The sequence below is a fragment of the Homarus americanus genome, unplaced genomic scaffold (genome assembly GCF_018991925.1).
Source record: "Homarus americanus isolate GMGI-L3 unplaced genomic scaffold, GMGI_Hamer_2.0 scaffold22250, whole genome shotgun sequence".
Lineage (NCBI taxonomy): Eukaryota > Metazoa > Arthropoda > Malacostraca > Decapoda > Nephropidae > Homarus > Homarus americanus.
The window spans coordinates 9925618-9938166 of NW_024741189.1; the positions used below are offsets into that span (position 1 = coordinate 9925618).

Here is a 12549-nt window from a genome sequence, read left to right on the forward strand (position 1 = left end):
ATATTTAGGAATGGGACCCATTTGAAGAACGAGGACCCACTGTTTAATATTTATGGGTACCGGTACAGTAATAATTTCCAGCACTGTTTTTTTTTTATTCTATGCAAAACTCCCAAAAATAAACAAGTATATTTAATAGTAAGTCAGCAGTAGATAAACGCAGCCTTACCTTTTTGGAGAGACATTTGACGTGGCGTCCTCATGACGTCACCTGAAGAGACCAGCTGAGCGAGTGAATCATCCCTCACAGAGTGTCTCACTCTGTGCATGATTGCAAATTTACCAATGTCTCACTGTCACACCTGTAAAACAGAAATTATGATAATTCACATAAAGAAAGTGACATTATAGGTGGTATTTCAACTACAGTACTATATTCTAAGTTCAAATTAACTTGGCAGCTATGCCCCATTCCCTGAAGTTGTGTGGAGAGTTCTCAGGAGGTTAAGAGTCATAACTACTGGTCACCAATCCGATTCCCAAATGAAACCGAACATCACTCATTACTTTTTATTTTATTTATAATATTTGGGATAAACTATAGGGTGTTCCATTTACCGTAAATGGAACCAAACATAGTATAACAGGCTGAAAAATTAATGGTTCTTTTACGGTATTTATAATAATTGTTACCGTACAGTAAACCATTGTTATTCGCGGGGGTTAGGTTCCAAGGAATGGTGCGAATAGGCAAAACCATGAATAGCAACTATACTACCTTAGTGCACAACTGTATACTTATACTGTACCAAACAACCACTAGCATCACTAGCACTGACACTAGGCAGTCTTTTAGGGGCCATTTCACACAGAAACACTAAAGTTTTGAGAGGACAACACGAGGTGCTGTGTCACAGGCAATTGTTGAGCGCCAATAGAGGGAGAGGAAATGCTGCGGGTGCATGGGGTGACTCATTACGCTGCAGGAAAAGGCTCACAAGCCACCCACCATAGCTGCAATCTGCTTACAGCGAATCATTGAAATCGCGAATCACAAACCCACGAATGGCAAGTGTCTACTGTACATATATAATTACTTTACTAATCAGGGGTGCAGTGCTGCCAGAGTGCACCGGAGCCCAATCATCATGACAAATTAAATTACTCTGTATCTCTTTTTTGACAGCTTGACAGTTATATCAAATGTCTCAAGATCAAAGTAAACATAAATGGCAGTTTGGGCTGCATTACCGCACTATTGCTGCAGACATTATTGACCATATAGTTACTGAGATGAGAAAGAAAACTTGCAAGCATATCAAAGAAATAAATGGTAATATTTCTATTCTTATTGATGAATCAACAAGCCTAAGCATGAAAACTACTTAAGTAGTTTACCTGAAATGAGAAAGTGAACTTCCTGATTAAAAAACTGTGACTACAGGACTTTACCAAGAACCTTTAAAATTATCTCAATAACCATGGTTTTGATGACTCTTACTTGAAACAGAACCTTATAGTAATTGCTAGTGTCATGCGGGGCACTAAATCTGGTGTAGCTACAATTCTCAAACCAGGTGGTTAGCCAGCTTATTTCAAACAGTGTCGGCAGTGTGGCATAACTATGAAGCATTATGCTCACATTTTGAAAAAGCAATGAAGGATGAAACAAGATCCTCGTGTGACAGAAAATCCTATGAAGGTCTGTTAAAGAGAATTTCTTTAAAACAGTTTGTTTTAGACTTGCCTCCAATGTATGACACATTGTATGAACTCAGTTTACTATCAGTGTGTTTGCAAAAATGCACAGCTACAATTGTGTATACAAACTGATCCACAGGAGCATAAGGTCACTGCGCGGACTGAAAGAGCAACCTGGTACAAAAACTCTGCCCGAGAGGCAGTTGAAAAGAGTGTTTCATGAGTGAGAAACAGTAAGATCTCCTCCATTAACTACCAACAGTTTCTTACTAGTCTCATTAATAATCTAGAATATCATACGTTCACGACTATGTCACTGAAAGACTCCGCTTCATCAGCACTCCAAGGTAACTTTGCATCTCTATTAGAAGAATTGCGTGTCCTTTATAAAGACAATTGGCCTGCTGAAATGCCGCTGAATTATAGAAAAGCTGCAATATCGTCTCTCTGCAAGCATTTTATGTTATCTGCTTCAGTAATAAATGCCTTCAGAGATTATGTGGAGGATCCTGAACACCCCATCCCCAGGATTTACAGTCATTATTAAACTGCGTTCAAGTGATTTCCAGCAGTACTGCAGTAAGAGAGGGTATTCAGTAACATGAACTTGATAATAACACCAAAACGCTCAAGAATTCACATAACTAGGGTGTGAGCACTTATGTTTGTTAAACTACACGGTCCTCCACTGGCTCAATGGAATCTACTCCATATGTCACAGCCTGGCTACGGCATCACAGATCAGCAGAAGACACCAAGACAAAAGTAGCTTCAGCCCCAAGCAAACATATACAACCAGACTCTTTGTGGAAATTATTTTGAAGCATCATTTTGGTAAGTAAAACATTGGTAGCTAAATCACATTACTGATATGCTAGATATGAATGATATGCAGTAAACTTTCTTTAATTGCAAATATGTTATGAATAGTGGCTATTTAATATACTGTACAGTACTAGATAGCCGCCTCATGGGCAGAAGACACACATGAACTTACTCATTTAAAGTATTTTTAACTAGCTACACATAACTTTTCTTTAAAATAAAAGTTTTTATGATTACTACGTCAAGTAATATGTTAGTGACCCACTGCTGTTATATATATACAGTACATGCGCTAAGATACAGACATAAGAAATAGGCATATGCCAATGTACTTTGGGAGCTCTGGCACCTCAAAATTTAGCACTGTACCCCTGGTACTAATGCACTTTTATACTCTTTTTATTCAATCACAGTAAACTCTGTTGAAAATATCTACTGCAATTTGAAAATAGCAGCTGTATTTCTCACAGCACGTGTGGTTCATGTACTGTACTGAAAGCAGAAAGCTTTGGACTTTAATGGAGCCTGTGTTAGGTTGGGTTTTTTTGTGTTTTGAGCACTTAACCTTGATTTTTATAGCAAATCTCTAGATTCTGAGATGAGGGGGGGGGGGGGCTTATCCAAGAAACTATTGATTTGTGCTAGAAATGAAGTTCAAATTTGAGTAATACTAGTTTCACCCACAATTGGTTCTCGGGAATTTTTATCTATGTTCTAGCTATATCTCCTAATTTACAACAACTTTTCCTAGTAACACTTCTGTCGAAAAAGACTCGTTTTTTGAGATACAACCCCCTGGCCGTATCTCAAAAAAGAGTTATTTCTTACAGTGATGAATGATTAACACCAATATCCATCGGAAAAACCCAGGCTTCATGTCCAAAACGAATTGTGGCTGAAACTGTAAATTTACCCAAATTCATTCATATGACATCAAAAAACATAGGAAAAACAGTTTCAACTTCGATTTCGTATAGTGGTAACAAGTGAAAGGTAAAATTGTAGTTTCACCCACCATGCCTTAGTACAGTAGTTTAGAAATTAGTTTGACCCATGTATTTTGGTGTGATTCAATCGAATTTGACTTATTTCTGGGAGAAAGTACCCGTTTTAGAGTTATCCCCCCTCAAAAGTATGGGAAAAATTTAAAATCCATTTCTGATGTTATTATGCTTTGCCCTCTGGTTGAAATGGAGTTAGAAATACTCCAGATAAAGAGATCTAAGGGTTGGGGAGGGTTAAAACATCGGCCATTTATTGGCCGAAACTGCAATAATACCAAGTAAAAATTGGTAATATTGCAGTTTAATTCCAGAAATTTACTACACTCAATCGATAGAACTATTTTTCTATGATAATCTTCTTATATTACACCTCTGTCGCAAATTGATAATAAAGAAGTTATTGAATTTTAAAAAGAATAAAATTAGTGCACCTGTTGCCCCTATGCTGTTGCTCAAATTGTGTGTTCGTACGTTCACTCACCTCTCGCACATGTGCTGGGGGGCCGCAGCCAATCAAATCTAGGGGGGGGAGGGCACGCAGCCAATCATATCTGGGTGGGGGGCACGCAGCCAATCATATCTGGGGCGACAGCTAATCAAATCCAATAAACAATCTCAGTCTTTGATTCAACCAATTAACATTAAATATTCGGCGTGGGTGGTAGGATGCGGGACATTTTTAATCAGTTACAACATGGAGCCATTATGTGCTGGGTGCGATTTTGATTATTGGAAGTTTATTGTATTATTTCATTTTAAAAACAAGGAAACTTCAGAGAACAGAGGAACCCACGACGCATTCAGGTCCCTGACTCAGACTCTGACCCTGACTCGGTGTAAGGTAAGAAATACTGTAACGGCTATTTATATTCTGGTGGAGGCTGACCATGTGACTCTAGGGTTATCACAAAGCATTTGGGGTCTGGGAGGAAAACCCCTGGCTAGGATTCACTGGGGGTCCAGGGGCAGAGCCCCCAGCTAGGGGGTTAGGTAAGGTTTAGTTTGGGGTATTTTTATAGTAGTTCACACAACTTTCCTAACCCTAATATTTTATCTTATTCGAAAAAGACGTCTGACTTTAAGATCATTTTCTTCTATTACATTACCGTCGGAAACGTATAATAACAGAAACAGCGCATGCCAAATCTTTCTCTTATTTAATTCCATTAATCTTCAGGCATTATCACCTACCCGACCTCCCACTCAGCTTGTCTCCTTCATAAATCACCATGTGCATGCGTTCCCATACACGTCACGTGGCCAATCAAAAGTGTTCTTTTTTCCTGCCACCAATTAAAATTAATTGTGGTTTCGGTTTTTAGAATTTGTTGTATTTTTTGCCCAATGAGATTCGATTGTGATTTTGGGTCTCTCGTGCTTCGAAATTCAAATTCATTTCCGACCTTGGAAGTCTGCGATGGGTGTCACTTCAATTATATGAAGTTAATTGCGCATTTTGGGGAAAAAACAAACAAGCAATAGCATTTTTTAGATCTCATGGTGTTCTCCCGACCTCAGTAAGGATTCTAATTCGGAATAAAGTAAAATATGACAGTGATTCCCTCATATAGTGAGTCTGGTTACGTAAAATCATCGTGAGTTAGGTTAGGTTAGGTTTGGTCAGCTTAGGATAGGTCAGGTGAGGTGAGGTCATCCCAAGAAAAGGTTAGGTTTATATGTTTTTCTAGTGTTTATTGATGTACAGTATTTGGTAAATTTGCATAAGCACACCACACTCGGTTAGAAAGTAAAAAATATATTTTTTCTAGTGTAGTTGTGTGTGTTTAGACCGAATATGACCTTCATTTCCGGCGGAGATTTACCTTTTTTTTATTTTCTTTTTTTTTTGTGAGACGTTTTCCGAAAAAAAAATAATGGCTAGCGAATAAAAAATACACCAAAAACACTAGAAAAACAAAACCTATTTACTATGAATAATTATTACATTTTCGCCCCCAGGCCTGATGTGGGTCAGTGACCTGTGCCCGTGGGCTAATTCCCGTAAAAAAAAAAAAAAAACCTAACCAAACCGACTCGCACCATATGATGGAATCACCTATTTCTTACCTTATTGCTGTCTCTTCTTTGTCTTTGGGATAAGGGACAAGTTAGGACAATGCCACATATGTTGGTTTTTGCGATATTTACATTGTTTTGCACTTATGACACTATATTGAGGTCGGGAGAACACCATGCGATCGAAAAAAATGCTAGTTTCTTCGTTTTGTTTCACAAAAACTCGCAATCAGCTCCATATAATTTAAGTGACACCCCTCACAGACTTCCATGGTCTGAAATGAATACGAATTTGGAAATATGAGACCCAAAATAAAAATCAATTTTGATTGGGCCAAAAATACCGCAAATTAAACCAAAAATAATTTTAAATGGTTGCGAAAAAAACCGCTTTTGATTGGCCGCGTGACGTGTACGGGAACGCATGCGCATGATGATTTATGAAGGAGACACGAAGTGTGGGAGGTGAGGTAGGCAATAATGGCGGAAGATTAATGGAAGAAAATAGAGAAAATTTTGGATATGCTATCTGTTATTATACATTTGCGACGGTAATTAAATAGATGAAAATTATCTTATAATTAGACGTCTTATTTGAATATGATAATAGATTAGTGGTAGGAATGAGTGGTGTGAAAACTCAATAATACTGTGTATTTTGTATTTACTTGGTCATGATTTTTGTCGGAAAACGACCCACCCAAAACCCCGGTTCCCAACAGGATCCCCTATCTTGTTGCGGGTAAATGGGAGCAATAACTAAAAAACAGGCAATATTTTACGGAAATCAATGTCTGAACCAATCAAAACACAAAAATACACAAGAATAACAAAGTTTTGATTTTCTAACAGTGTTGTGAACTACTATAAATTTACCACTTTACCTGGCACGCACAGAGTACCGGGAATTCAGAACACGCAATCAATAGAACCATTATGAGGGGGGAGGGGCTAAATTCAAAATGAGTGATTTCCGATTAAAACGAATGTCATATTTGAATCAATCGCATCAAAAACCATTAGAAAAGCATTTTTCATCAAATTCTTTGGTTGCTGTAATCTGCAATTTTACCTGAAAATTTACCCTCAACGTTTCCGTTTTTCACAAAAATATTCTCATAAAAATAGTCACTCATTATTCCAAGTTAATCAAACAGTACTGGCTGCATCAGTGGTAGTTTTAGTGGTAACAAGAATGGCCACCTCTAGTCTGGGTGGTCATTAGGTAAATACGGTCCGACTAATTACCCAAATGTACCCAAATGTAGCCGCAATGAAGTCAAATAATGGTCGTACATGAATAAATCGGACTGCTAATCACTTCTCGACTAGTATTTGGTGTCACAAAGTCACAAAAAATTGGAAAACTTACTTTAATCTGAGTTAATAGATCGCGTGCATGTACCGACGGAGCGAGTAATTACCCAAATGTAGCCGCAATGAAGTCAAATGATGGTCGTACAAGCGTAAATCGGGCTGTGAAGCACTTCTCGATTATTATTTGGTGTCAGTCACAAAAAATTGGTAAATTTAATTTACTCCGAGTTGTGTTGTGTTGTGTTAGGTTAGGTTAGGTTAGGTTAGGTTAGGTACATGCACTTGATCTATTAACTCAGATAAATTAAGTTTACCAATTTTTTGTGACTTCGTGACACCAAATAATACTCGAGGTTAGGTTAGGTTAGGTTAGGTTAGGTTAGGTACATGCACTTGATCTATTAACTCAAATTAAATTACGTTTTCCAATTTTTTTTTACTTTGTGATACCAAATACTAGTCGAGAAGTGATTGGTAACCCGATTTATTCATGTAGGACCATTATTTGACTTCATTGCGGCTACATTTTGCTACATTTGGGTAATTAGTTGGACCCGTAATACAGTATGGTAAAACAAACTGGCGGGAGTCACTGCTTTACCTCCCCCAGAGTGACGAGTGTCCTCTAAACAATGGACCACAACTGTTTAAATTATAAATGGATAACATAACTAATGAATACATACTCAATACAACACTTGGTTAATCGGGAGTCCTCAGAGTGTACGATAAGGAGTATAACGAGTCAAGTTGTACCTCGAACACGTCAAGTTTGAACCATAGTGACGACTGCCATCATCACAACACTAGAGTAACACCGAACCTAAATTATATTGTGTTGTAAGTTCCTCTGGTTGCATATCATATATTAATACATCAAATGTAATAAAGCTTAAAATAAAAAATGTTTATCACATTTATTTCATTATCAAAGTTTGGTAATATCCGATGAATGTGTATACTCGTATCCTCTCGGCGTTCTAAATATATTACTTTTTACTTTTATCATCTTCGCCACTGATCGGCTCGTTAGCCGCTTGGGGGATCGGTCACGTCTGTCACACACTGTTGGCAGGTACTGGGCATGCACCGGCTCCTGAATGTATCTGTACCTGCTCCAGTGTTAGTCAAGTCTGGTCTTGAAAGAGCTCACACTCGATGCCGTTCCAAGAGTTCACAACTTTCACTCCGAAAAAGTTATTCCTCAGTTTTCTGGGCTTGCGGCTTCTTCAACCTTGACCTGTGACCTTGTGGGCACTAGCGTAGCTAGGGGGGGGCGGTCCGCCCCGGGCGGCACTTTTGGGGGGCGGCACTTTTGGGTCTGCTCATCACCCATATCTGCAGCTACTGGAGACGTTAATCCATCCCTTTGTATCGGCGGCAAGTTAATCCTTGTCGTGTCTGACCTAACACCTGACCCACATCATCACGGCCACGTCATGAGCTACACCCTTGCTATGCGCCCCCCCCGCCACACACACAACCTGTAACCTGTTGAGGATTAAGGAAACAACTTCAAACAAGTACGCCAGTGAGCTCATGTGGTGTGGGTCAGGTGTTAGGTCAGACACGACGAGGATTAACTTGCCGCCGATACAAAGGGAAGGATTAACGTCTCCAGTAGCTGCAAAACCATGCAGTCTCGGGTCATATCAGTTCATGTACAGCCGACCAATCCACCAGTTACAAGCAATTCACTTCAGTTCTGCACAAGTCTCCATCGTGACAAGACGAGTGAGTCACTGTGCAATATGTATTTTTTGTGGGGGCAGGGGGCAAGCTCAAGGGCCGCCCCGGGCGGCACACACTCTAGCTACGCCACTGCTTGTGGGACTAGCGTCCGCCAGCTCCAGGTATGGACACTCGACTGAGTAGTGCCCTTTGAGATGTTTATACATCTGAATTAGGTCCCCCCTCTTGCCCGTCTGTAGTATAGGCAAGGCAATTTCAGGCGCTCTAATCTCTCGGGGTTAGCTGAGGTGCAGAAGCACAGATACCAGTCTGGTGGCCCTCTTTTGAATATTTTCAATCAACTGACAGTCCCTAGTATATCTCGGAACCAGACGGGGTGACAGTACTCCAGACGGGGAAGCACTTCACTTATGAAGATCGTTACCGGAACGGACCATCTAGATATCTGAACGACCTTTTTATAATTACGACCTAATAATTTAGTTGCCTGATTCACCTTCTTCTCGCAATGGCCCGATAACTTCAGCTTATTGTCAGCACAGAACATACAAGCCGGTGAAGAAGATAAATGGAAAGGAAAAGTAATCAGAGAAGTGGCCGATCGCCTAAGCGGCTAACGAGCCGATCAGTGGCGGAGAGAATAAAAGTAAAAGTACAAAAGGTACCACTCTTACCTCCAAGCGAGATATCACGGGTGCGATTCCCGGGCCGGTGGAAAAGTTGTTTGGACATATTATTAAATCCTAGCCCCAATTAGTCCCTGTTCATCTAGCAGTAAAGTAGGTACCTGTTGTAAATCGAAAGTTGCGAATTCGTATTCAGGGAAAGTTGTTGGAGCTTTCAATAAATTGATGACAAAAACGTCTGAGTCTTCAGGCTTCTACGCCCTTAACTCATGAGACATAAAGGCAAGCATGAACTTAGCATGCTTCCCTGTTGGGCGCTGTAAACGTTCTGTGCTTCACCTTACACAGGATGTAGGGGGGTGCCAAAAAAAAATCAATCTTAGCAGCCATTTCTTCGACCATTCTACTTGAGTACATTGATCTTGGTAAATTTGTATAGGCGCACGCAACTGTATTAGAAAGTAAAAAAAAAATATTTTTCTGGTGTATTTATGTGTGTTTATATCGGTTATGACCTTCATTTCCGTCGGAAATTAGCCGGGTTTTTTTATCGATTTTCTTTTGGTGGGGCGTTTTCCTAAAAAAAATAATGGCTAAGCGAATACAAAATACAAAAAAAAAACACTAGAAAAACATAAACCTGACCTGACCTAACCTAACTGACTCTCGCCATATGATGGAATCACTTATTTCTTATCTTATTGGCCTGGTTCTCGGTCGTCGTTGGAGTTGCCATGTGGGGTTTCGTGATATTTGGTTCACGCTCAGGATGGGATGGAGAAAGGAAACTCACAATGTGCTCTCTGTATACATGTTGTATTGGGTGTACAATGCAGCTTGGTGCTGGGAAGGCAGCATGGTTATAAGCGTTGAGTAGAGAGAACTGGTTGGTGAGGGTGCTCAGAGTTGGACACCCAGCTTGTGGGTCGGCATGATCGCCAGCGGGAGCGAGGGCCACCAGGCAGGAGTGGAGGAGGTGTTGCTTGATGACTGGCTGTAGGTAGAAAGAGGTAGGTCACCACGAGGTGAGATCTTATATAGCGGAGGTAGGCGTGGCTTAATAGTTGACCTCTGTCATGTAAGGCGGCGCTGGTTGACCAAGACCAGGAGGCATACACTGGGGAATTCGCGGGGTCGGCTACTCAGCGACAAAACCGTTTGTAGGGAAGGAATCCACTACAACCACAATGCCACATATGTTGGTCTTGACGACATTTACCGGTACATTCGTTCTTGCACTTACGACACTTTACTGAGGTTGGGAGAATACCATGAGATCTAAAAATGCTATAGTTTCTTCGTTATTTCCCCCCAAAACTCGCATTCAGCTCCATATAATTGAAGTGACACCCATCGCAGACTTCTATAGTCGGAAATGAATTTGAATTTCGAAATATGACCCAAAATAAAAATAGAATTTGATTGGGCCAAAAAATACCGCGAATTAAACCAAAAATCATTTTAATTGGTTGCCCCCAAAAAAGCTTTTAATTGGCCACATGACGTGTACAGGAACGCATGATGATTTATGAAGGAGACACGAAGTGTGGGAGGTGAGGTAGGCGATAATGGCGGAAGATTAATTGAAGAAAATAGAGAACATTTTGGATACGCTATCTCCGTTATTATACATTTGCGACGGTAATGTAATTGAAGAAAATTATCTTATAATTAGATGTCTTATTCGAATATGATAATATATTAGGGGAAAGAACGTTGGGTGCAGAAATACAATAATACCTTGAGCTTTGGATACTTTTGTCTACTTGAGTAACATTTAGCCACTGTAACAATATTTTTACTTAAGTAACAAAGTCCAGCACTTTTTTAGCTCTGCCCATACTCATCAGTTCATAAGCATACACTGAGCATCGTCGTTGATCAGGCCCAGGCGGCAGAGTGTTTTAAATACGTCAATGTGATTGGCTGTTTACATCCTGGGACGAGACGTTACTGCCGCATTACTGCCGAGAAGACAAAGCAGTGTGCGCCTAGGCACCTAATCATCTACTAAACGAAGCATTTGCACAAGAAATGATTATCATATCAGAACTCACTGATGAAAATAAACAAAAATAACTCATCCACAGATAACATATGCTACTGACACCAAAGTGCCATTAAATGGCCAATTCACCTTTCCACTTGTTGGATACATGATTGGTGCTTCCAACTAGGCAGACGGCTGCCTTGGGCGCCAACTTCTGAGGGTACAGCAGCAATGTTGTGTATACATGAGGTAGTAGGTATTAGGCAGATACCAAACAGGGAGGTACTACCGCCTGGGAAGATATTGGAAGCATAATGTGTTGTCTGCGTAATGGTAGACCCTGCTGCTATATGGCGTCACAAAAATTTTTACCAAGTCCCAGGTTGCTCATCTGATTTTCTGCCTCAATTACACACAATTGCAGGGTCTCAATTGTATCTTATTATTGACAACACAATATACATATATTTTTCTCTTTATTTTTTTTTTTATTTTGTATTTCTTTATGGATCTTTATTATTATTACATTTTTGCACCCCAGGCCCCGATGTGGGTCACTGACCTGTGCCCGGGTGGGCTAATCCCCATAAAAAAAAGTAGTTATCTCACAAGTGTCCCACCAGTCTCCGGTAACTTCCCAACAATCGGTATCAGTGTACGTAGACAAAAAATGCAGGTAGATTTCGACCAGGTCAGAAACACACGTGTTAACTGTACTGTAGTCTACTTCGATTATCACTTAATCTGCACAAAACTGTTCACAGGTTATGTATTCACTTCGATTATGCATAGTCAGCACACTACCAGTGTACTTTTCCTTAGTCTCTTCACTTTATATCGCTCACAACTTTTACTTTACCCTCTTTGCCGTTGATCGGCTCGTTAGCCACTTGGGCAATCGGTCACGTCTTTGTTGGCATATACTGGGTATGCACGGACTCCTGAATGTATCTGAACCTGCTCCAGTGGTGGTCATGTCTGGTCTTGAAAGATCCAAGGGATTTGTTGTATACATTGGAAATCAGTAGCGTTAAACGTACTTTACAAATCCAGTATTTAAATAAATTACTATAAATATTTATATACTATACTTAAATTGCACCAAATTAAATGTTTTATTATTATAGTTTGTGTATCATATGACATAGCATACTGGTATTGTGTACGTATTGATCAACATTATTGCAACTGCATTTTGGTAGTATCATGTACTATCAGTATTGGAGCATCGGTCAAAATCTTGGTATCGGTACATCTCCAAACAGCATTGCTGTACTTTTAGGAACTGGAAAATTGTTTGAACTTCTTAATCGATGCTAATTTATAGTCATGGTATACGACAAAAAATTTCAGTTTGGATGCTTAATTATAACTTCTAATGAACAAAATAGGAAAACACAATATCTAACACATGGGGAGATGAAAGAAAATATCTTTA

At 39.8% G+C, this 12549-nt stretch overlaps 1 protein-coding gene across 1 annotated transcript in view; it reads right to left on the minus strand.

Moving 5' to 3' along the window:
* LOC121875646 (nuclear pore complex protein Nup107-like) overlaps nucleotides 1-7623 on the minus strand; it is a 30423-nt gene extending 22800 nt beyond the window's left edge. The window contains exons 1-2 of the mRNA XM_042380267.1: nucleotides 7490-7623; nucleotides 170-302 (exon numbers count right to left, since the gene is read on the minus strand). Of these exons, the coding sequence (XP_042236201.1) occupies nucleotides 170-269 (100 nt within the window). The 5' untranslated portion in view covers nucleotides 270-302; nucleotides 7490-7623. The remainder of the gene's footprint in view (nucleotides 1-169; nucleotides 303-7489) is intronic.
* Between the last annotated feature and the right edge of the window lie 4926 nt (nucleotides 7624-12549).